The sequence below is a fragment of the Argopecten irradians genome, chromosome 7, assembly GCF_041381155.1.
Source record: "Argopecten irradians isolate NY chromosome 7, Ai_NY, whole genome shotgun sequence".
Taxonomy (NCBI): domain Eukaryota; kingdom Metazoa; phylum Mollusca; class Bivalvia; order Pectinida; family Pectinidae; genus Argopecten; species Argopecten irradians.
The window spans coordinates 21,128,201-21,153,542 of NC_091140.1; the positions used below are offsets into that span (position 1 = coordinate 21,128,201).

A 25,342-nucleotide genomic window follows, 5' to 3' on the forward strand; every position below is an offset into this window, starting at 1 on the left:
CAAGAAAAACAAAAGAATTGACATTGACCCAAATGCATATATCTTTAATGTATATACAAGTAATACAAATGATAAAGCATGTATAGTCATATATGGCAGCACTTACAAGGTTGTTTTAATACAGACTAGTGTTGAAAATCAAATAGTTCACAGGTTAACAGGGTCAAGTAAGTGACTGGGTGAATGTTGAAAGTGACATCATTGACCACTTCACAGGTAAGGGACTGCTGGGTGAATGTCGAAAGTGACATCATTGTCCACTTCACAGGTAAGTAAGTGACTGGGTGAATGTTGAAAGTGACATCATTGACCACTTCACAGGTAAGGGACTGCTGGGTGAATGTCGAAAGTGACATCATTGTCCACTTCACAGGTAAGGGACTGGGTGAATGTTGAAAGTGACATCATTGACCACTTCACAGGTAAGGGACTGCTGGGTGAATGTCGAAAGTGACATCATTGACCACTTCACAGGTAAGGGACTGCTGGGTGAATGTCGAAAGTGACATCATTGACCACTTCACAGGTAAGGGACTGCTGGGTGAATGTCGAAAGTGACATCATTGACCACTTCACAGGTAAGGGACTGCTGGGTGAATGTCGAAAGTGACATCATTGACCACTTCACAGGTAAGGGACTGGGTGAATGTCGAAAGTGACATCATTGTCCACTTCACAGTTAAGGGGCTGGGTGAATGTCGAAAGTGACATCATTGACCACTTCACAGTTATTAGGGCCAAGTAAGTGACTGGGTGAATGTTGAAAGTGACATCATTGTCCACTTCACAGGTAAGGGACTGGGTGAATGTCGAAAGTGACATCATTGACCACTTCAAAGTTATTAGGGTCAAGTAAGTGACTGGGTGAATGTCGAAAGTCACCTCATTGACCACTTCACAGGTTCACATGTTAACAGGGTCAAGTAAGTGACTGGGTGAATGTCGAAAGTGACATCATTGACCACTTTACAAGCTAACAGGGTCATTGACCACTTATAAGTATAGGGCAGTGTTGTGCTTCTCCAGACTTCAAAATGTAAATGTGGTTCAGACAATGTTTTACATACGGCAGCATTAAAAACCATTCATCATGATTATATTACAACGGAAAAATATGACTGAAAAACACCAAATTTTATACCTTACCCATGTCAGAAACAGAACATATCAGAAATTCTAAATTAATAAAAAAACATACTGTCAATCTAAACATAAAAGGTACTGTAAATCCTGTCAAAGTTATGTTTAGAAATCATGTTCCAGGCTATACTAAATAGGTTATAAATGCAACTAAAGCAAACACCAAAAAATATAAGAAAAATCACAATTTCAAAAAAATATAAGAAAAATCACAATTTCAAAAAAATTTTAAGAAAAATTACAATTATTATTTCGTATTTTAAAAGATCCATTTGTCCACAATCCGGATTGATCATTGGTATCGCTATAACATTTGTTGATTGCCACCTAGACATGTTTACATCAGATACTTTCACGCGAGAACACAAGGATATGATTTTGAAATAGGATTTAAAAATGGACAAATTTAAAATAAAACCTGTTTTCAAACTAAAAAAAATGCTTCGAATAGATAAAACCAGACTGTTCAAATGACAAATTGTCTTTAGACTAAAAAAGGTCATATTAAACAAACTGTTGCTTAGACTTACAAGATGATACAGAGGGGATCCTAAATGGGTGTTTCAACTAATAACATACTTAATTTGTTTTCATACTATATCCGACTTTCTGATTGGCAGATCCTTTTTCTTCATACACCATGAAGAAAAATCCGAGAATGGCGAAAACCCAACGTTATAATGATTTCAGAATAGAGACGTCGACGTTGCGTATTGATTCATAATAAATAATCCGTTGTAAAATCAATGGAATCGTAGTTTAAACGTATTTCATATTATCAAATAGTCTGAAAAAATAAATTATAAGCATTGATGTCATTATTTTTTTACTTCATCGGGTTATGAAATAAAATGTGTTTGCAAACTTTTGTGAGAATCTGCGTATTTGCAAACAAAATTTCTGTCATAACCCGATGACGTTAAAAATAGTGACATCAATGCTTAAATAACGGATATATGAACGAGAAATCGGTGTTTAAGACTAAATATAATACATTACTATGTTCAGACTAAAAACTTTATGATTATTTAGACTAAAAATAAAATACAAAACCATGTTTAAACTAAAAAGTATTTCAAATGAAATGGCTAAAAAAAGTTAAAATAAAATTATCATGCTGACTTGAAAGGTCGTAATGTAATCAATGTTCTGTCTAAAAGATTGATAATGACAAACAAATCTGTATTCAGGTTAAAATGGTTATCGATGTGACACAGAAAGGCAAAAGAATGTTATATGATTAACGAAAATCGATGTTAAGAATAATATAATGGTGAAATACAGATCCTGACGTTCTATAAAAAACTCCCCAGGCAAATAAACCAACTTGTTCAATTTCTGGGAAAGATAAAGGAAAACAGCACAAGGTGGTCACAAATTAATAAATTATGTTAAAAATATATATTATTTTCGAGGATCACACACGTGGCAGGTGTTAGAATATTTTGTCATTTCATGGTTGATGTTGAACCGCAAACATAAAGCAATGGTTTTAAGCACCATAAAACCATATATATTTGCAATATACATAATATATACAACCTCTTTTCCAAATTTTCGGCTACGTAGCCTTCGTTTACAATAAACGTAATACAAACAGTCTCTTCCAAATTTTCGGCTACGTAGCCTACGTACAAATGTAAGGCTACGTAGCCGAAAATTTGGAACAGAGACTGTTTATATCATGTATATTGTAAATCATGTTCCCTTTTGAACACTTATGAGAAGTCATATATATTTGATATAGAATAGCACTGTTAAGTTTATAGGGTTGTTTTTTCTCAAAACATGTAAATTAATATATTCTGAGGAGGTTCACTGTTTAGCATCATCTAGTTACTTTAATGAGTCACGACCATTTGTATGCTTGAAGATCTACTGTAGGATCATCAGGTATATAATAAAGCATCAGCATGAAAAAAGGAGTTGTCCCTTACCCTCAAACTATCATCGGAACATTTAAAGTGATAATCTCCAGACACACCCTCAAATAGTAGCTACACAAGGTACGTCACGAACGTAGGAAGTCAAACTTGTTGACGTACGATGAACCTTGACTAGTATCTGACACTTTCACAGTGAACTCAGTCCCTCCAAATAATATATCTACCTGCAGCGAGGCCTGTGGGTTCCAGCCTCGGGCAGGGCGCTCCACTTTGATCTTACCGACTTGGGAACATGATAGTTCAGTGGTATAGGTTGGAATCTGGTTTGAGGCATAGACGGTGATTTCTATTTGATTCTGTTTGTTTCCTGGGCTGTAGAACTTTGTTACCATGCTTCCATCCTCCACCTCTTCTTCTGCCGTCACAAACGCGTCAAAGCATTTGGCACAATACCATTGGTTATCGCCCTGGCTCCAAAATCTATATTCAGGTGTGTGTATTTTTGGATCGAAGATACTGTTCACCTCTATCCCATAGGTGTATTTCATGACTCGTGACTTGATAACGCTTGGATCAAATCCGTACAGCACAGCACCTTTTAGTACCGCCAGTCCAGCATCCTTTGGACAGATGACGGTCTTATTGGGGAACATATCTTGAAATTGTGTCTGTATGAGCGATGACTCTGAGAAGCCTCCAACCAGTACTACCATATCGATATCGTCCGTCATTATATCTAAGACGTGACTCAATGTTCCCTGTACTGCCTCGTTGAAAAACTCGGCACATACCTCGAAACCGATGTGTATTTTGTCTCTTTTCATGGTCACGTCCTTAGGAAGTTTTGTAGACTTTGACATACTGTCAATGAGCTTTTTACCAGTCATTCTCTGGTATAGATCTACTAGCGCCACTGGCATGTGGAACACAATCTTCTTACCAGACAATGCCCTTTTCTTCACCTCGAAATCCCGGAACAAGTCGATATAGTCCGTCATGGATTCTTTTTTCAATGCCTCCAGGACCTCGTTGCCGAACACGTTCTGCAAGAACGTTCGGAAAGCATTGTCAACTGTTGTGCCTCCACATGCCCCTCCTGACGCTCTTCGGATCTCTCGGATGCGTTGACCAGCTGTTATTTGGTGAACGGTCATATCAATCGTTCCTCCTAATAAAACAAATACTGTATATAATATATTTTCATTTGTACATGTATATGACAGACGCACGAGATCACTTACTGATTAACATAGCAATCTGTTATATGAGCTATCAAAAATCGAAAATGTAAAGATAGTATTGCCTGAGAAAATTACGGTACGCTCAAAACTTAATGGAAACTGTAAATTTATTTCTATACAACATAACAATTCAATTGAATAAGAAACACCTAAAGTTGAAACCCAAAAATTGATTTCTATACAACAGAACAATCCAATCCAATTGATCAGCAATCAACCCAACATGAACTAACCTCCCATGTCTACAACAACAAACTTGGATCCCTCCTTAAACAGTGGAGTCAGCTGACGTCCTGAAGGTTCCTCCTTCTCACGAACAGTGTGCTCCTTCATGCAGTACAATGAGGCGGCCTCTGGTTCTAGCGCTAGTTTGAGGTGTTCCGTACATATACCAGCCTTTACAGAATAAAACATGACAAACGTAAACAACGAATCATTTCTTTTTGTCATTATTACAAAGGCGACACATTAAAATAAAATCTGATCTCTTTGACAGTATTAGGTCGATGGGTATTTCTAAGGCAAGACATATGACAAAATGCAAAGCATCGTTTATGTTTTTACCAAAGTATAGTTGTGATGTTACGACAATAGAATATGGCGTTTACATAATCATGCAAAGGCGTTATGATGTTACAATAAAAGCCCTCGACTGTAAATAAAACGTCTCATATCTCAGGAAAACATGCACGCAACTTTCACTTTCAATTGGTTCAAAGTATTAAAGATCAGGACTGAACTGTGTTTTGTTTGTTCTAGTCAACAGTTTTGGCCTTTTCATTTGAAAAATGTTTTACCGAATTCAGGAATAGCATAAAGATGTATGATGCATGGATGTTTGAAGTGCTGGTGTATAATCGTTTTGTGAAAAAAATGAATCTAGATAAACGGCAATACCAAAAGAGGATCAAACACAACTTACAGCTTGCGCAGCTTCCCTCATGAACTGTTTGGCGCCTTCGTCCCAAATGGCTGGTACAGTAATGACCCATCCAATCAAATCCTCTGTTACATCTGAGAGTACCTGTTTCTGTGCCATGTCCAGCAGATGTTTCCTGAGGTACCGTATCGCCATGGAGAAGATGACCTTGGCGGGCATCATTTCGCCGTTAATGTCCTTTATCAGAGTGGACCTTCCTAGGGTCTAAATGGCCAAACAAAAGGAAATCTAGTCCAAAATGAACAAAATCAAACGAAAGCAAACATATTGTGCTAAGCAGTTACTTGAGTGCAGATGTACTGCAATAAAGCGAGAAGGTCTGCAAAAGGAAGCTACATCAGCGAAAAAATCCATGTACAGGAAGACGATGTATTGTATCAGTCTAATTGAGGCGTGGGCTAGAATCCCACCGCTGCCACCAAATGTAAAGTGCAAAGGACACAAGAGAGAAGGTACCAATTCAAGAGGTGATCACACATGACGTTGCTCAACAATATGTCAGGTAATGAATGATGCAGCTAAAATATCCATGAATTGTCATATATTCAATAGTGTGGCTTGATGATGTGTACTAAATGCAATGGAGAGTGTATGCTTATGTATGTATAAGGATGGTTATTCTATTACTATGTCATGGTTATATATTTTGATAGATGTCAGCATATTATGTAATGGCGATGTCAATAAAGTTTGAATTGAGTTAATATGAAATTGTAGAATGGTAAGACGCAAGGGCGGCGATGGTAGGTAGCATGAACAGGGATTCTGGAAAGGAAGGAAGAGCATTGATCAGGCTACCGATGGATGACCTGAACGAAAAAACAATGCCTGGTCATCGTTGAAATTTATACTGATAGAATTTATCTAAACAACGAAAAACTGTTATGTTAAATATCAAATTACAATTTGTGTATGAATGCTTATTTTAGTACAAAAGAATAACTTGCCTTATTGTTATGCAGAAGCATTTTGAAGTGTTTGAAGTAAAGCCATCCTTTGTGCTGGTTCTCCTCTGTCAGTTCGGAATATTTAGTCTCCGCATCGTAACCAAACGAGTGGAACTTTTTGTCCGGAGAGAGAAGCACGGACGAGGGAGCTTTCTGAGACATTAGTTTCCCACTGCCGATCCATGAATTCGTGTTGATCTTCAGTGGGTCCCGTTCGTAGTCGTGCCGCATCTGGAAGGCGTAACCTGAGTAGGTAGTACCGAAGTCTAGGGCGGCGACAATGACCGGACAGAACTCCATCGTGTCCTTAAAACGAAACACACAGTGGTAATATAAAAAAATATATATTGTAACGTTATAATACTTCTCATCGATTAAAAATATTTGTGTGTTTACAGGTAACGAATAACCACACAGAAGGATACCCCTTTTGCTGTCTAAGTTGAGATATGAAAGGAAATGTTCTGGACATATTTATGGCCTCAAGTATTCACAACTTCGTTAGTCAGTCGGGTTAAGCAAAAACATTTCAATGTATCTAATGTATATGGTTCTAGGTTCAGTATCATGCTCTACAGTTCGAACATGCTAAGCTAGCAAAATAAGATCTGAATATTTGTTTAGCTCTTTAGAGTATCGATCGTTGCTAACCAACAAAACTACTGAGATATCTTTACATGTCACTTAAAAATCACAACCATACTATTTTTGAAGTTCAAATACTGATTCTCATTCAAAAAGAACTACAGTACTTCCTTTGGGATTTCTGTGACATGAAATAGTACTATCAAAAGGACAATTATTGCGAGGAAACACAACAGGAACATACCGCAACATCCCAAAACATACAAACACTCACACACCACAACACATTACAAACACTCACACACCACAACACATTACACACAAGGGAGGCCTCTTTAATGTATCTGGCTGGTCATAGGACGTTTTATAGCATAATAAACCAAACAAAAGAAAACCGAAGTGATATTATCAATAATTGTTCGTTTTACTGTGCATGGCAAAGTAAATACGTATCGTTGTTAATTTTATTGTTATATTGCTGTCAAATGCTGAACAAGCTCACGTTAAGTCTATTGACCATGAATGACTTGTCACTTATCGTTACTAACTGTCAAAATGGAAATCTGAAGAGTAAACAAAACCTATTACGAGGTTCAACAATTTGAGATATTCAGTTGATTATGATATTGAATTTCGACGAATCCTCAAGTGTGTAAGTATAATTTTGACAAAGTCGTAATTCTAATAAAATTTTAAAACGTGCCTAACACGGATGTCACTTCTAGGAAACATTATTGTTGACAATAGGTCATGATGAGCGGTTAATGCCAACTTCTCTTCGCATGGTCACCTCTAGCATCACTATAAAGGACATTGAGCTCTGGTATGGGGGATATGACAGGTCTTTGGCCGAACATTTATTAGTTGAAACTTGTATGGATGTGGCCTATATACCACAGACTTTTGACTATGTGCATGTATACAGACCTCTCTCTCTCTCTCTCTCTGTTCACGAACTAAGCCTAAGTCTATACATTATAATGAAGCGCCACAAGTTACTATAATTTCAGAGAAACGTGCTGGTGACGTTGTTGCTTTTCTGCTATTTTATAGCGGGTAAGGGATAGGTTCACATTACTCTTTCTCAGAACTATGCCCCCATTCCCATCAATTCTGAGTATCATAACAATAGGACCAAGGGAGGTAATACGGGTAGTCTAGACAGGGGTATCAGTTTTCGTCTGATGACCTACACAAAAACTAAATGAATAAAAAATAGTAATGGTTATTGGTACTTGTATATTATTCGTGTTAATCATATTTCCATTTCTCTATCTTAGGTTCGACTTAGTATGAATCATTATAAGTACTTCTTGTAGAAGCGCACGGTGACAGTCCTCAAAGGCACGGGTACATCATCATTCTCACAAATTCACAAAACAATGAATAGATTGAATACCAGATATGTTAAAAACTTTATAAATATATTAAAACGTAAATAATTTAGGAAATACTTACCTCGCCTGTATAAACTGATAATATCACCTCCACATTGTATGTATGTCTTTACCTGGGTATTCCTGTCTCAAAACGAAAGTATAATTTACATCCTTGTTAGACTGAGCTCATTATACTACAGTGACCCAGTTCTCAGTAGACCAAGACGTCGGCTGTAATACAGGTAAGAAGGCTTAGGTAAATATGAATTAACAGTCTTAAAATTTCCAAATGGATATCTATTTGCTATTTTGTTTCCAAAATTAGTTTTAAAAAATCAGCTTTAATAAAATCTTTAAAGTATCGATAATTTCATATAATGAAATAAAAATCTCTCTACAATTCTTGTCAAGAATATGTAACTAAATTTGGTTCCCAAAAAATACCATTTTACTAATAATAGTAACACACTTTCCTAGAAGAGTATTTTGTAGAACAAAACAACAATAAAAATCTCGCCAGTAAACGCGAGGAATATCGCCAGAATTATTATTGTTTCTAAATATCAAACATGTAGCTTCATTGAAACCCCAAACCATCAAAGGCGGTATCCCTAAGTTTCCTCAAACAATGAGAACCTCTACCACAAAAAAAGGTAAGTAGAAAGTTAACCCAATAATCCTCTATTAGCAGGTCACAAAGAATTATTAGGATCGCCTTAAAATATCTAGGAAGATACGAAAATGCAAGCAACAATAGCAAAATAATAGACCCAATCAATAAAATTATTCTCAGAACTTAAAATAGTTGTCTTCCACGACTACATTGGTTGATGATTTTGGAATTCAATTAAGCACAAGCATATCGCTACAATTGTTCACAAAGAAAAAATGTTATAATGTAATATAGCACCATCCTCTACACGTCAATGCCTATGCTACATTAAAGAGAATATATATATTTTTATTTATTTATATTTGATTGAGTTATATATTTTGGAAATGTTAAGCATACAACTGCTTCAGTAACACGAAATATTTCCTCCCTCGCTGTGGACGTAAATGTTGGGTGCGTACAGAAGATTAAGGGCTTTTAGCGAGACTGGTAAACTGGTTCGATTCCTTCCACGTCGTTCATTACAGCCCAAAGGCCCAATACCAGTACACATTTCCCTACAAACCTGTTAGTTAGAAATGTGGCTAGTTGAATAAATATTAGCAGTGTCCTATGAGAACCATTAAAAAGTGATTAGATTGTTACTGTCAAATATCTGATAGCTGACAATTCTTCCTTGATAATTTTAGTCGCGAACATCTATCGAAATCTCAGGAATAAAGATTTTCTTTCTTGACTAATATGTCGAGAAACGTAGGTATATCAGACGATTGCTTGTCCATCATTGAAATCCAAAATCATCAACCAAGACACTCTGGGAAGACAAGTATATAAGCTATTTACAATTATTTCTCTACTCAACCCGTTTATGAGAAAATTGTAGTTGATTGCGCTTATCAATTTACTATTGTTGCTTCCATTTTCGTGTCTTCCGTTTTCAATATTTTTGAAAGTGGTCCTTATACAAGTAATTCCCTACTAATAAAGGATTAGTGGTTTGACATTTGGTTTTTTTCTGGTTGAGGTCTTCATTGTCTGAATAGAGAGATAGAGCTTTTGTTGTCCTCCAAGTGTATCGCATTTGATGGTTTGGGATTTCAGTGAAGCACCAACATATACGTTGCGATCGTCATCGTTACGCGACATGTTGGATATTTAGAGGAATCATAATTCTGGCGACATTCTACGCGTTTATTGGCAAGATTTTGATTGCTGTTTTGTTCACACAAAACCCTCTTCTAGGAAAGTTTTCTACAAAATATTTTATTACAAATTTATTCAGCAAGGTATATTTTACCATTATTAGTAAAACTCTATATTTTGTGGGAAATGTATTTTGAATTTTCGAAAGGTCTTGAAGCAGTTAACAGTACTTCTCAGCGTTTGTGATTGAAAGGTTCCGCAGCAACATAAACACGACCAAAGACCTTATATATTGATATAAAGACCTTACACATAAATGGACTAGGGGGCTGCTGATTTGGTTCTTGAGAAGCGGTTATCCTCTTTGCACCATCGCTCGAAACGGACAAAGCCAAAGGTCGCCAACTTAAAATTACATAGACTTGAAACTCAACAAAAAAGGATTCTTGGTGGAAGGACTATTCAACTTATTCACCCCAATCCCCCGGCAATTTTCGGAAAACATATTCCGAATATTGCCGGAAATTTCTCAGAGATGTTCTCGGTATTGCTCGCGTAGATATTGCAATGATTGTGTCGGGAAAAATCAATTTAAAGAATTTGCTTTTATAAATTATTTCTGATAAAGAGGATGTCATTCATCTTTAGAATTTTCAATTTTAGACCAGACGTTTAGATACCATAACTCTTCTTCATCTACGATAGTTTTTTAAATGAAATATTTCTATATTCCCTGTTAGCATATGTCCCATGAGCTAGCTCTTCCCCAAAAGGAAAGAGTCACAATTTTCCCCAAATTCTGCATCTTCTCTTAAGATGTTTTTGACCATTTGACTAAAATCCATTAAGAATAAAACAGTCAACATAATTATATTCCTCTATTTTTTGAGATTTCAGATGGTTACCATGGCAACTACATCGGCAATGATACACAGCAATCAACCACAGCCTTGGACTAGGTGAGCAAAAGACGAGTAATATAAAAGTATACTCTCCGATCTTGACAATCAAAACTTACCAAGGATGACATTAAATGTTTTATGAAAATCACTTTTAAATTCATCTTTGCAATTTGTAACCAGGCAGGTACAGTTGAAATATCAGTTTCCTTGATTTTTTTTGGATCTTAGTAACACTACATTGTATATCAAAATATGGTAACATGGCAGTTTTATTTAAAACAATAAATCCAAAGTCCATAATCAAGAGCATATAATATTTATTTTCCTTTTAATATTTTCTGGCACAGCTACAATTCAATTATAACAACGTGCTCTGAAATAGCATTCAATAACAATGTTTAGAATAATTTAATACTAGATTTTTCATAATCAACATGTATTGCTTAGTACCATTCCATTAAAATATCTACCTCAGTCAATCAAAGACTCCGAGATACTGTAAGTGTCCTTATTTGGATCAAATTAATTGTTAGGTTAAAAGCTATATTGGAACAGGTTATCTCAATAATGAATTCCCTCAATTTCTGGTGCGAAAATTGTTAAATATGACTAACACAGAAATAGGCCATTTACAGCACAGTGAAACCGAGCTGCTTCAGCATCCAATCTGTATACAGCATCCATCTCTGTATAAAGCATCCATCTCTGTATACAGCATCCATCTCTGTAAAGGTTACCTCCTTATCAACATCACTTTTCATGGTCTCAAATGGTCATTTATAGTACAATTTGACCTATATACATGGTCTCAAATGGTCATTTATAGTACAATTTGACCTATATACATGGTCTCAAATGGCCATTTATAGTAAAATTTGACCTATATACATGGTCTCAAATGGTCATTTATAGTACAATTTGACCTATATACATGGTCTCAAATGGCCATTTATAGTACAATTTGACCTATATACATGGTCTCAAATGGCCATTTATAGTACAATTTGACCTATATACATGGTCTCAAAAGGCCATTTATAGTACAATTTGACCTATATACATGTTCTCAAATGGCCATTTATAGTACAATTTGACCTATATATACATGTAAAGACCACTTGACGATAAAAATAAACTTTTCTTTAATTTGTCCCTTGGGTGGTCTTTATAGACATGTTTGACTGTTCCTTGGGTGGTCTTTATAGACAGGTTTGACTGTTCCTTGGTGGTCTTTATAGACATGTTTGACTGTTCCTTGGGTGGTCTTTATAGACATTTGACTGTTCCTTGGGTGGTCTTTATAGACAGGTTTGACTGTTCCTTGGGTGGTCTTTATAGACAGGTTTGACTGTTCCTTGGGTGGTCTTTATAGACAGGTTTGACTGTTCCTTGGGTGGTCTTTATAGACAGGTTTGACTGTTCCTTGGGTGGTCTTTATAGACAGGTTTGATGTCCTGTCCCTTGGGTGGTCTTTATTATAGACAAGGTTTGACTGTTCCTTGGTGGTCTTTATAGACAGGTTTGACTGTCCCTTGGGTGGTCTTTATAGACAGGTTTGACTGTCCCTTGGGTGGTCTTTATAGACAGGTTTGACTGTCCCTTGGGTGGTCTTTATAGACAGGTTTGACTGTTCCTTGGGTGGTCTTTATAGACAGGTTTGACTGTTCCTTGGGTGGTCTTTTATAGACAGGTTTGACTGTCCCTTGGGTGGTCTTTATAGACAGGTTTGACTGTATATCGCTTACATTCATGGTTGATCTTCCTGTCTGTTCATAATTTGTGATTTACAAATCAATCATACAAGAATCAGATCAGGTGTATCCTTTTAATACCTGGAGCATTTTCGGGTACAGTAGATGTTTCATTAGGAACAAAAGCTTTACAAATATTAAAATAAGACTCATCTATAACTAGCATAACTTGACTACCTATGATCTAAGAAACAGCATGATTCATTTAATTATGATTAAACTGTCTCAAACAAATGCTATTTTTCTCACTTTTCAGACATATCCATGCACATATGAGTAGGTTTTTTGAGACGTTATAGACGACTTTTTAAACAGATTCTGTCCAGTCACTAAGAAAACTAAACTGACTGGTAACATCACTAACAACTATCAGTTATTTCCCCTCTTTTCACTCTGTCAGTACTAACAAAGTGGAACAAAGGGAAATAAAGTTGATGGATCACTAATGGGTAAAATAATAAATGTCATGGATTTCAGTTTCAAATTGAAAAACATTAATGGGGAACATGGCAGTATGGGAAATGAAGTAAATGTGGACGGACAATGACCATTATCTCCAGATCAGCTATCACAATTTGTTGAAAGTCAAGCTCTTCATTGAGATCTATAAGATCATGACATTGACAACATGATTCGGTTTGAAGCTTATCTCCTTACAGATACCATTAATGTACTCAGGCTTTTGACATGGAGCTTTGAATTCACTTCACAGAGCACTTAGATTAGAAAAAACCCAGCTTTAAGTCCAACTCCTCCCTTCAAATCTAATTGGAGCACTACAGATGGGGAAGTTCAGTTGGAAATGTCCACTTCTAGTTTTGGCTAGCCCACCTCGGTTAGAGAATGACAACGTGAAGATCAGTTGGAAGTCTAACTCTTCAAATTTGGTTGGAGTACTAAAGGTGAGGAATTTTAACTTAAAAGTTCAGTTCTAAGTTTCAACTCCTTTCAATATGTTTGCAACACTCAGCTTGTTGAAAAAAATAATTCAGGGTACTTTTCAAACTCCTCTCTTTAGCTCTGTTTGGAGCACTCAGCAGTTAGATAAAGCAGTAGAGATTTGTGAAGCTAGATTTGATTGGAGCACTCCGCGGTGAGATTAAACAATATAGATTTAAGGTTGAGAGCCAGAAACGCTTGTTCTGTGGCACAACCTCGTAACAGTTCCTGTATGATGGCAACTATGGTGTAAACTTCAAAGTACTTCCTGTTGGATCTAAAAGGAGGAAAAGTCAACATTACACTGGAGAACTTTGAAATGAAGTCATTCAGGCCTGGTTCATCTATTTTTTCCTGTAAATACTACAAATTTTTATTGTATGTTCATCAAAGAGTCTTTGATGCATTGTGCAAGTGAATGAAAATAAAGTCCATTATTATTATTAATAGTTTAAACTAACATTTCTTGCATAAAATTTGATTGGTCAAATATCAATCAAGAATCAATACATTTGTTTTATTATCAACAAACCTTTAATGATACAGTTGCTTGCAACACAGTAAACAAAACGGGAAAGGTACCAGATTCAAAATTCACCGAAAAGTTAATTTACAATGAGAGGATGTAAGAATTTCTGGTGACTTACTTCATTTTGGAGAGTTTCTGAAGGATGATGCTGAGTTTTTCTAGTACTTTGTAATCCTGGCTGGGAGCTCGCAGGACCATGGCAATTGTCCTGAACCAAGTCTCATTACTACAGCCCTCGAGGAAGGTTTGCTGGAAAGGTGAGTCGGAAGACATCTGGAGGAATATATCCATGGCCGCTCCCATGAAGGCCTGTCATTACATAAAAACAGGTGTTAGAATTGCGCGGGCTGATGTACTGAGGCGTTTTCATGTGATAAATGGTACATTCTAAATGGAAATGATTAACTTCATGACAGGTTTGTGGTAAACTGGAGTGAGGACTAAGTTACTTCACTGACTGGTTTGTGTTAGACTAGAGCGAGGACTGAGTTACTTCACTGACTGGTTTGTGGTAAACTAGAGTGAGGACTGAGTTACTTCACTGACTGGTTTGTGGTAAACTAGATTAGAGTGACTGGACTGTGGTAAACTAGAGTGAGGACTGAGTTACTTCACTGACTGGTTTGTGGTAAACTAGAGCGAGGACTGAGTTACTTCACTGACTGGTTTGTGGTAAACTAGAGTGAGGACTGAGTTACTTCACTGACTGTTTGTGGTAAACTAGAGTGAGGACTGAGTTACTTCACTGACTGGTTTGTGGTAAACTAGAGTGAGGACTGAGTTACTTCCACTGACTGGTTTGTGGTAGACTAGAGTGAGGTGAGGTTATGTCACTGACTGGTTTGTTGAGACTGAGTTACTTCACTGACTGGTTTGTGGTAAACTAGAGTGAGGACTGAGTTACTTCACTGACTGGTTTGTGGTAAACTAGAGTGAGGACTGAGTTACTTCACTGACTGGTTTGTGGTAAACTAGAGTGAGGACTGAGTTACTTCACTGACTGGTTTGTGGTAAACTAGAGTGAGGACTGAGTTACTTCACTGACTGGTTTGTGGTAAAACTAGAGTGAGGACTGAGTTACTTCACTGACTGGTTTGTGGTAAGGTTAACTAGAGTGAGGACTGAGTTACTTCACTGACTGGTTTGTGGTAAACTAGAGTGAGGACTGAGTTACTTCACTGACTGGTTTGTGGTAAACTAGAGTGAGGACTGAGTTACTTCACTGACTGGGTTTGTGTAAACTAGAGTGAGGACTGAGTTACTTCACTGACTGGTTTGTGGTAAACTAGAGTGAGGACTGAGTTCAACTTCACTGACTGGTTTTGTGGTAAACTAGAGTGAGGACTGAGTTACTTCACTGACTGGTTTGTGGTAAACTAGAGTGAGGACTGAGTTACTTCACTGACTGGTTTGTGGTAAACTAGAGTGAAATGAGACTGGTTACTTCACTGACTGGTTTGTGGTAAACTGGAGTGAGTGACTGAGGTACTTCACTGACTGGTTTGTGGTAAACTAGAGTGAGGACTGAGTTACTTCACCTGACTGGTTTGTGGTAAACTGGAGTGAGGACTGAGTTACTTCACTGACTGGTTTTGTGGTAAACTGGGAGTGAGGACTGAGTTACTTCACTGACTGGTTTTGTGGTAAACTAGAGTGAGGACTGGGTTACTTCCACTGACTGGTTGTGGTAAACTGGGAGGTGGGACTGAGTTACTTCATCACTGAATTTGTGGTAACTAGAGTGAGGACTGAGTTACTTCACTGACTAGTTTGTGGTTAAACTTAGAGTGAGGACTGAGATACTTCACTGACTGGTTTGTGGTAAACTAGAGTGAGGACTAAGTTACTTCACTGACTGGTTTGTGGTAAACTAGAGTGAGGACTGAGTTTACTTCACTGACTGGTTTGTGTGGTAAACTAGAGTGAGGGACTGAGAGATTACTTCACTGACTGGTTTGTGGTAAACTAGAGTGAGGAACTGAGTTACTGTCACTGACTGGTTTGTGAGGTATACTGACTAGAGTGAGGACTGAGTTATGTCCACTGACTGGTTTGTGGTAGACTAGAGCGAGGACTGAGTTATGTGTGGTAAACTGGTTTGTGGTAACTTGTGGTTACTTCACTGAAAACTAGAGTGAGGACTGAGTTACTTCACTGACTGACTGGTTTGTGGTAAACTAGAGTGAGGACTGAGTTACTTCACTGACTGGTTTTGTGGTAAACTAGAGTGAGGACTGAGTTACTTCACTGACTGGTTTGTGGTAAACTAGAGTGAGGACTGAGTTACTTCACTGACTGGTTTGTGGTAAACTAGAGTGAGGACTGAGTTACTTCACTGACTGGTTTGTGGTAAACTAGAGTGAGGACTGAGTTACTTCACTGACTGGTTTGTGGTAAACTAGAGTGAGGACTGAGTTACTTCACTGACTGGTTTGTGGTAAACTAGAGTGAGGACTGAGTACTTCACTGACTGGTTTGTGGTAAACTAGAGTGAGGACTGAGTTACTTCACTGACTGGTTTGTGGTAAACTAGAGTGAGGACTGAGTTACTTCACTGACTGGTTTGTGGTAAACTAGAGTGAGGACTGAGTTACTTCACTGACTGGTTTGTGGTAAACTAGAGTGAGGACTGAGTTACTTCACTGACTGGTTTGTGGTAAACTAGAGTGAGGACTGAGTTACTTCACTGACTGGTTTGTGGTAAACTAGAGTGAGGACTGAGTTACTTCACTGACTGGTTTGTGTAAACTAGAGTGAGGACTGAGTAACTTCACTGACTGGTTGTGGTAAACTAGAGTGAGGACTGAGTTACTTCACTGACTGGTTTGTGGTAAACTAGAGTGAGGACTGAGTTACTTCACTGACTGGTTTGTGGTAAACTAGAGTGAGGACTGAGTTACTTCACTGACTGGTTTGTGGTAAACTAGAGTGAGGACTGAGTAACTTCACTGACTGGTTTGTGGTAACTAGAGTGAGGACTGAGTTACTTCACTGACTGGTTTGAGATACATTGGAATAGTTACAGGGGTGAATGAGGGTGGAGGGATATTGTTTGAGGATGTGGGGTGGGGCGAGGGTTAGGTTGAGGTACGTAAGGATGACTTGAGGGGGAGGGGGTGATGATGATGGGTGTGTGAATGTTACAATTACCTTATTGACAGGTTTGAGATACATCAGTATAACCGGCGTAGCATGGTAGTATAGGTACAACTCCTTGGCTATATCAGACTTTAGGTCATTTCTCAGCACATCGAACACATGGGCTATAAGGTCAACTGTGTATTGAAACAAATCATAATTAGGTCATGCAATTATTGATTTTTTCATCCATATTTTACAGTGGTAAAGATGTACAAGTGAATCCATTGTACATACCAATAAACCCTAAAATTAAGATAAACAGCCCTCTGGAGCTGAAGTCCATCTGCTAATATGTTTACATGTGAGCCTCTTTAATTCAAATTTAAATAACTTGACCATCCTGCCCAATTTAAAATATGTTCTTGATCCAAAATTTAATTTTCACAAATTACTAAGTATTCAAATAAACTTAATCAAAATTCTTGCTTACTTGAATTTTTAACGTGGTCCTGAAGACTTAATTTATCTTAATCAAGACTTTGGCCTAATGTTGTATGTTTCTTAGAGAGATAAATTTGAAATCTGCAGCAAGTGTAGAGTTTATGAATGTAAAGCCTTACCCTGACTGAGAGTCTTTAGTATGATGAGAGAGGACAGCAGACGGACATGAAGATTGGTACTCCTGAAGTACACTGTGTCCTTACTCTTGTCTGGTTTATTTAGAGGAGGGGGTAGGCTCTCTATCATCTTATCTGTGTCGGAGAATCGTACTGTCTTAGCGCGGTACATCTCCTCTCCTAGTCTTCGTAACGTCGAAGAAAGACTTGACTTCTAGAATGAGATCATAGTGGATTTCACAATATATCTCCTGTGAAATATTCTGTTGACAATGAAAACTCATTTCAGGAGGGTGAGACACATTGTCCAATTTTTTGCAGACAAGAAAATAACAAATTAACAATTACTTTGAAATTACAGATATATTTTAGGATTTCCGCATGAAATCCAGCAAGCCTTACCTGTGAGCCTGGTCCATTTTCTATGTGTACTAGAGACCAGTATATAAACTGTATACATGGCAGACTGATACGTAGATTCTGTCCGGGAAACTCCCGCAGTAAATCCACAGAGGAAGGTAAAATCTACAAATAGGTATGAATATATACAACCAATAAAAATGTATCATATAATATATACTGTACTAGTTGTTAACAAAATAATGAATAAGTAGCTACATGTTTTTTTAATGGTAGTTTGTGTTTCTCAGAAATCTAAGAAACAGTTCAGTATGGATGATTGTTCTTGGCCTGAAAGACATGTAAAAATTGCTCTGAATGACTTGTAACAGACATGTTATATGTTGTTTATCAAGATCAATGCTCCAAAATTACCTGTTCATGGGTAATATACCAGAAAAAACAAATTTCATATTTTAATGAATATAACCTTATCAATAAGACTGAATCTTATTATTTTCAAATATGTACACTTAAATGTTAATATTGATATCTATCTATTCACCTTCAGCACTTTCTCCTGGACATATTCAGGAGTAAAATGGCGGTCTGTGGGTCGAGCAGACTGGTCACCGACTGCATATCGAAGGTGTGCATCACAAATCCAGTCCAACAGTACTCCCATTACATCAAAGGTGTACACTGGTAAAGTTACCTAAACAGAGGAAAAATACCAATGATATTACCAAGACGAAATCACACATATCAAACGACAGTTAACTACAACAGGTCAAAAAATACCAATGATATTACCAGAACAAAATCTCACATATCAAACGGCAGTTACCTACAACAGGTCAAAAAATACCAATGATATTACTGGAACCTAAAACTCATGAAAATGAAGAATCTACATTTTTTTATTACATGATACAGTAAAACTTAAACAATATCAAGACAAACCTTTGGCTGTTTGACAGATTTAGATTTCTCCTCGGCCTCTTTTTGTGGTTTCTGTTTGGGAACAGCTAGTGCCAAGTCTTTTTGTCGTTCTGCAAATTCTTGTTTTCTCTGAAACAGTACCGTTACATAATGAGGTTAGAAAGTAATACTCTACTCATCATTGTAACCCTGGTCAATACTAGTCACAATATATCTCTGAGTTAGAGTGATTTTATCTTTATCAGCTCAATCAGTTGAACGTCAGACTAGTAATCCAGAAGTTCTAAGTACTGAAGGCAGTGATTTAAATGTGTATGGTCTGTAATTTGTTGTATTTTTGGCATAGAAAAAGTATTTGAAGTGTTCTACATATTTTTCACTGCCTCTTTAAGTTTTAAACTTTTGATATTTACCAACTTTTGTAACGTTAGCATTCGCAAAGGTATTAAACAGTTAAATTAAAAAATATTTATTTTTAGTGTGTACGCGTTTAAAATAGCTAAGAAGTATCCGAACTAGTCCGGCAATCTATTCCAGTCTGTACGTGTATTGCTGATATTGACCACACGATACGTTTCTGGAGGTTCCAATCTATACAGGTATTGCCAATGTCAGTCACGTGATGCAACTCGGTTTTCCAATAGTTTGAAACACAGTGTTGACTGTCATGGTTCTTTCAAAACGTGTGATATTTCAAGCGACATTTACCGCTAAGTCAATAGAATATTGGTGTTTTCATGGGTCTGAACCATCATATATATGCATCCATATTCACACATTGTATTATGTTTTATGAGAGTTTGTGATGGTAAAAATTACAAAAAATACAACTTTAATTCAAATGAAAATCATGCACTCTGTTACACTATTTCTACAATGAAAGGAACTTTGGTAAAATTTCATTTGATGTCCCATTCCAGTTTTGAAATAGCTGGAATACACGTGAAACATGACCTGATATACTTGTCATTATCATGTGTTTACCTGTAGATTGGTGAGACGAGACTGGACACTGACGGCCTGCTTTTCTAGCTTCTCATGTTCAGATTGTAAGGTTTCAAGCTGTCAATGGAATAGAAAGTCTCAAAATCCCACCTTAATAAGAACTGATATAATGATACAAGCACTTCCAGCTTCCTGGATGTGTTGTATTAATGACACCTGTTACATAATTTGTGTCATTTATCATATCAACATTGGTAAAATAGATAATGATTATTCTAAAATCATTACCATAGAATTGCTATAAGCCCTAAAAAGGTGTAACGATCATGAGCTGATCTTTATACTCATTTGGCTAAAGATGATAATGTAATGTAGCAATGTATTGTTGATCATCTCTCGGTCTGGAATACCCTTGTTTTTTTGTACATAATTAGAATAATTCAAATTCCCCTAAAAGAAACAAACAAAATTACATGGTTTGGTATATCTTATCTAGTGTGGGTCCCCAACATATCTGACAGTAGTTCCATTACCTCCTTCTTTAAGGCATCATTGGCCTGTTTAAGAGTCTCAAAGTTGTCCTTAAGACGTTTATGGTCCTTTCCTTTCTCTTTTAGGGCTTGCTCCAGAGCTGCCACCTCGGCCTTGTGCTTCTGTTCACAACAAAAATGTTATAATGTGTACTTATCATAGAATAAGAACCTGGAAGGGGTATTACTAGATAAGCTAGTTTTTCTTTTCATTGAAACAATTTCTGGGCAACTTCATCTGAACTATCAAATCAATTTCAATGGCAATTACACCTGAATGTTAGGGATCATGTGTATAAACATATGTAGGTGAACCTTTTCAGCCAGCTTATTTTTTGTTGTCATGAAAATAAAAACACTTTTCAAAATCTCAATTGTCGTGATTTTGGAAAAATTTCTGTACTAATTGCATATTTTGCCTTTCAGTTCAATTTCTGACACTTTGTACATTGGAATGGATTGAAAAAGAATCAAACAGACAAAAATGGGAGATAACTTTGTATCCAACTCATCTATGGCCTGTACTCCACAGACAAGGACAAAAAGGGGAGATAACTCTGTATCCTCCTCCTCTATGGCCTGTACTCCACGGACATATGTGGATAAAAAGGGAGATAACTTTTGACATATCACCTCTTCCATAGCCTGCACTTTTTGTCTTATAGCATGGTCTGTGATGGTCTGTACACTGGCTGAGGAGATAGACACCATCCTCTCTCTTTCCTTCACTTTCTGTTCTCTCTCATACAAAATCTTGTTCTCTTCCTGAAAATACAGACATGTTTTTGATGAGATTACTCAACAATATCTCATGATTAATGTCATTTTAAATAGCTATAAGTAGATTCTACACGTACATTTCTCGCACCTCGGACAGGGAAATCTCACATGATACCCGGTGCTAGATTTTTCTATCTTGTCAGATCTGTCTGGTACCTTTACGCAAATTTTAGCGGAATTTTACGCCATTCATGTAACAGTCCGCGCATGTGACGTCAAACTCTCGAACCGGTGACGTCACAAGCGTCAGATAATCAATATTATTAGAAATATGTGCATTCAGTGATTTACCATGCATTGTTTGGTTGTTGTTTTTAATTATGAAACAGTATATACCGATTGATCATCGTTTGTCATTGATATAACCGAACTATAGTTTTATGCGGAATGACTGAAATCGAAGTGCAGATGTAATGGTTAATCGGCTTTGAACCAGGAGGCCCATGACGGGATAGTTTTGCACTCCGAACGCGTATAAAGATGGGTTTTGTTATATCTTAGAGGCGCGAGAAAAAAAATCTATTACCTTTAAGTGATCGAGATCGGGTTATCTCAGTCTCGGGGTAAGATTTTGTTACATCCCAACCTCGGCTAACGCCTCGGTGGGGATTATGTTACAAAATCTTAGCCCTCGACTGAGATAACCCGATCTTGTTCACTTACAGGTAACAGATTTTATTAATTCTTCTGCTGAATATATAGATAGCAATCTAAATCTTTTAAGTTGTTATCATTCTTTAATAGACCATTTGCGGTTTCCAATAGGTTAGCGATTAGAGTGATCTCCCTTGAAACACAAAAGAGTTCCACCGGACAAAAAGTTGGCCTTTACTCATATAATCAAATAAGAAAGTAAGCTCATTTAAAATGCTGTGTGCACTAAAATTAAATTGCTTTTGGTTGTATTTGTTTATTCAGTGCATTAAATCAAACTGAGAGATATGTGTAAAGGCTGTCAAAATATTCATTTAGCGATAAATCCTAATTTATCGTGCCCACATGCAGCCTATTTTTCGGATTCAGCTTACCTTTACAGTACTTAATATACATTTTTATATATATACATTTGTGTGAAATGAAATGGCATATCTCATTATTAAAATATTAACGAATCGCATTTCATAGAAGTAAGCACTTCTTATAATATAGCAGCTTCGGTAACTTGTCCGGTTGTTCCGGTTGCCACTTAGGTGTTTGCAAAGAAAATCGCTTACGTCATTGAGAACCTGCAAATCGCCTATTAGTGTATGAATAATGAAACCTTCAAACAAATATAAAATAAACCTGAAGTAGCTGACAGGAAACAAAAATACTGGTACCTTCTAATTCATATGCATAGAATATTTCAACACATTAAAACAAATCTAATATCTTGTCATAGATTAACTGTGGTATCCTAGACCATTCTCACCTTAAGCTTTTTACTGATTGTCTGTAATTCTCTGTAGATCTCCTTCATGTTGTCTCTACTCTGACGATCTACAAAAAAATATAATTTAAATATAAGGTAGCTGAAATAACATAATTCAATATTAACAATTAAAAACATTAAATTTTAAACAGCAGAGCCCTCTCTCACAAAAGGATGGACAATCATAACTTAAATAAACAGTATTGAAATTAGAGTAAATCTAACTTAAATGAACAGTACATGTATTAAAATTAAATGATACCTTCATCTGACTGCTCATCATCATAGCTTTGCCGCTTCTTCCTGTGTTTTTTCCGTTTGTCTTCGTGAGGGTAGAAGTCAGAGAGACTATCAGACTCAATGACTTGTCCATGGCCGCCATCATCAGGAGGGTTAATAGGTGTAACTGTCGACTCTGGACACAAAACCAAAACTTTTCATCATTTCATTTATTTGACAATTGATTTAATCTTTACACTCTTAATATTTCAAAAACATGGAAACACCACTTGGCCAGCATTTGTCAGCCATTACTTCTAGATTAATTAGAAAGTGTACATACTTTACATTCTATATCATTGAATTAACGACAGATTGCAAATCTTATTTCAATGAACAAAATACATGTATCACTCAAATACATATGTGATAAGAATTAAGTTTAGCTTGGAACTTGAACAATTACATATGAATATGAAATATTAATTGATCCATCATATCAATCCAGGGAGAGGGCTTATATAGGCATAGCCTGCTGCCCAATCCCTATAAGATCGAATGATGTAATAAAATATTTTGAAATGAAAAAGAAGAAAAAAAAATACAATCCAGTTGATGATGTGGTATTCATCATCATGACCTTTTTTCCTTTTTCAATATTTCTTACTTCTCATTATACCTAAATCACTGTCTCCTGAAAAGTCATGGTGTTTGGACCTCCTTAAATTGCTCATGATGAAATATCTGAAATAAAAGAGATGAGCAATAAACATTATATGTTAGATATATATTAGTTATATTAGATGTTTTATTGTAATTCAAACAACAAATCTTCATATATATGTTGTGGGATTGGACTTGGCCGATCATCTATGACCAGGTTGCTCAATCGATAGACCATCTGACAAATTGCAATATGTTTGGAGGTCTTGGGTTCAAGTCCCATGGTGGTGATATAAGGGTAAAGACTTTGAGAAAGGAAGGAGGAGTGTAGCAGGATTGGATTGGGCCAATCACCTTTATATCTATTTCTTTATAAGTACCCTTGAGAGACCAATATTCCTCAGGGTAATCAAATTCTCTCGGTTATCGACAAACCAGCAAGAAATAAAATGTACCAGTTTTATCAACACAAATATATAATATTTTGTCTTAATTGTACAACAAGTTGTCTATCAACACTTTTTTCATCTATCACAACATGGAAGATTTCTATCCGCCGGTCACCGGGTGATGGCTAACACATATAGGGACCTATTTTTATCAGGGGGGCTGCTTGGCTTATTACGAAAGTTGAAGTAATTCCAAATAAATGTTGAGCAGTAGACACTTGTGAAATCTGAAAGCTGAAAATTTCTTGTTGTTTCATCGATTTTAAACCTATTTGGTCATGGAAAGTGGCCAACACCTCTGTTTACATAGAATAACGTTATGTTTTCACCAATACTGCACCAAAACTATCGGGTAAGTTGAATCGCCAAAATAATTTGTAATAAATTAACCCCAAATCTCAGTTAATTTATGAATCACATGATCAGACACGTGAATTCCAGTACTTTGTTGACATACTGCTGATCAGTGCACATGGACAATCAAACACTGACAGTAGGGTTTTAAAGTGTCATTCAAAATGGACTTAAGAAAATGCCTCTGTCTTGTGTTAGATTGCTATATAACACACACTCCTTTTTGTGCAATAAAAATCTTCCTTGACCAAATCTGCTTTGGCGGACGGCAATTTTTATGAAATCTCGCGATTGTTCATGAGATATAAGCAAAATTGTAAACATGACGAAAACAGGGCCGTTTTCGATCATGCGGATTGACTGGTTGGACCTAGTTGTTTGTTTATGAATAAAAGATGGACCTGATGATTTTATATTGTTTTCAGACGACGAGCCTTGTTACTCAAGCTTAATTGAGTAACTATTACCTATTTAGATACACTAAGTAAGAACATGGAAAAAGAAATACACACATGATTCCTGTCAAGTGCCCGGACCAGGATTCGAACCCGGGCCTGTGGTGTGAAAAACTACAGCTATACTGACTGAGCCAAAGAAGCATGCTCTGTCAGCTGAGTTACATAGATCATCTGATCAAATCAAAGCCATAACGACATGACATACATAAATAAACTGCAAATATAATTTTTGATTCGCTTTTGATGAAGTTTTCAATACGCGCGTCTTATGTCAAGATTTCACACTGAGCAGAGACTGGTTTAGACTTGTAACAGTGACATCGAAATATACTTAAAGGACCCATAAACATGGAACAAAAACGAATTTTTCAACTCCCCATGAATGTAAATAATTATGTTTTCAACACGAAAACAGTTTGTTTACCTTTAAAGTTGTTTTATAAGTCAAACAACTTATTTTCATCTGTCAGTGCAGGTTTGTTGACATTTTATGCGCCATTTTGAATTTGGTGCCGAAAACTCTCGCGAAAGAAGAAAATCTCGCGCGATTTCATTCGGA

The 25,342-nt window shown here is 36.6% G+C and overlaps 2 protein-coding genes and 1 long non-coding RNA gene across 4 annotated transcripts; 1 reads left to right on the top strand and 2 right to left on the bottom strand.

Annotated features, from left to right (window-relative positions):
• Positions 1 to 17: 17 nt before the first annotated feature.
• Positions 18 to 8,326, bottom strand: LOC138327823 (heat shock 70 kDa protein 12A-like). Its single transcript, XM_069274221.1, has 5 exons — positions 8,198 to 8,326; positions 6,155 to 6,460; positions 5,190 to 5,411; positions 4,501 to 4,663; positions 18 to 4,194 (listed from the first exon to the last, which is right to left on the bottom strand). Exons 2-5 carry the CDS (start codon positions 6,452 to 6,454, stop codon positions 3,152 to 3,154), a joined length of 1,728 nt encoding a protein of 575 aa, XP_069130322.1. The 5' UTR covers positions 6,455 to 6,460; positions 8,198 to 8,326; the 3' UTR covers positions 18 to 3,151.
• A 3,537-nt stretch (positions 8,327 to 11,863) lies between these two features.
• On the top strand, positions 11,864 to 12,347 carry LOC138327828 (uncharacterized). The gene is made up of 3 exons (XR_011209108.1): positions 11,864 to 11,985; positions 12,085 to 12,220; positions 12,296 to 12,347. It is a non-coding gene; the product is annotated as an uncharacterized lncRNA (long non-coding RNA).
• A 1,158-nt stretch (positions 12,348 to 13,505) lies between these two features.
• LOC138327826 (coiled-coil domain-containing protein 138-like) lies at positions 13,506 to 25,342 on the bottom strand. 2 transcript variants are annotated; one of them, XM_069274233.1, is made up of 14 exons: positions 25,208 to 25,342; positions 23,539 to 23,603; positions 22,903 to 23,055; positions 22,641 to 22,708; positions 21,083 to 21,214; positions 20,453 to 20,572; positions 19,959 to 20,036; positions 18,996 to 19,103; positions 18,598 to 18,747; positions 18,096 to 18,218; positions 17,697 to 17,907; positions 17,146 to 17,270; positions 14,114 to 14,304; positions 13,506 to 13,743 (listed from the first exon to the last, which is right to left on the bottom strand). In XM_069274233.1, exons 2-14 carry the CDS (start codon positions 23,591 to 23,593, stop codon positions 13,596 to 13,598), a joined length of 1,662 nt encoding a protein of 553 aa, XP_069130334.1. In that variant the 5' UTR covers positions 23,594 to 23,603; positions 25,208 to 25,342; the 3' UTR covers positions 13,506 to 13,595. The 2 variants fall into 2 exon arrangements, with proteins under 2 accessions (XP_069130334.1, XP_069130333.1); XM_069274232.1 differs by having other exon boundaries at positions 23,527 to 23,603.

What these genes read in the sequence shown, in the direction of transcription:
- LOC138327823 (XM_069274221.1), bottom strand. Translation starts at nt 6,454, where the DNA reads ATGGAGTTCTGTCCGGTCATTGTCGCCGCCCTAGACTTCGGTACTACC. An exon ending in TGAGGGAAGCTGCGCAAGCT is followed by an intron (nt 4,664 to 5,189) that starts GTAAGTTGTGTT and finishes TATTCTGTAAAG; the next exon opens with GCTGGTATATGTACGGAACA. An exon ending in TGTTGTTGTAGACATGGGAG is followed by an intron (nt 4,195 to 4,500) that starts GTTAGTTCATGT and finishes TTGTTTTATTAG; the next exon opens with GAGGAACGATTGATATGACC.
- LOC138327826 (XM_069274232.1), bottom strand. Translation starts at nt 23,593, where the DNA reads ATGAGCAATTTAAGGAGGTCCAAACACCATGACTTTTCAGGAGACAGT. An exon ending in ATGATGCCTTAAAGAAGGAG is followed by an intron (nt 20,037 to 20,452) that starts GTAATGGAACTA and finishes TTCCATTGACAG; the next exon opens with CTTGAAACCTTACAATCTGA. An exon ending in AATCTGTCAAACAGCCAAAG is followed by an intron (nt 18,748 to 18,995) that starts GTTTGTCTTGAT and finishes TCCTCTGTTTAG; the next exon opens with GTAACTTTACCAGTGTACAC.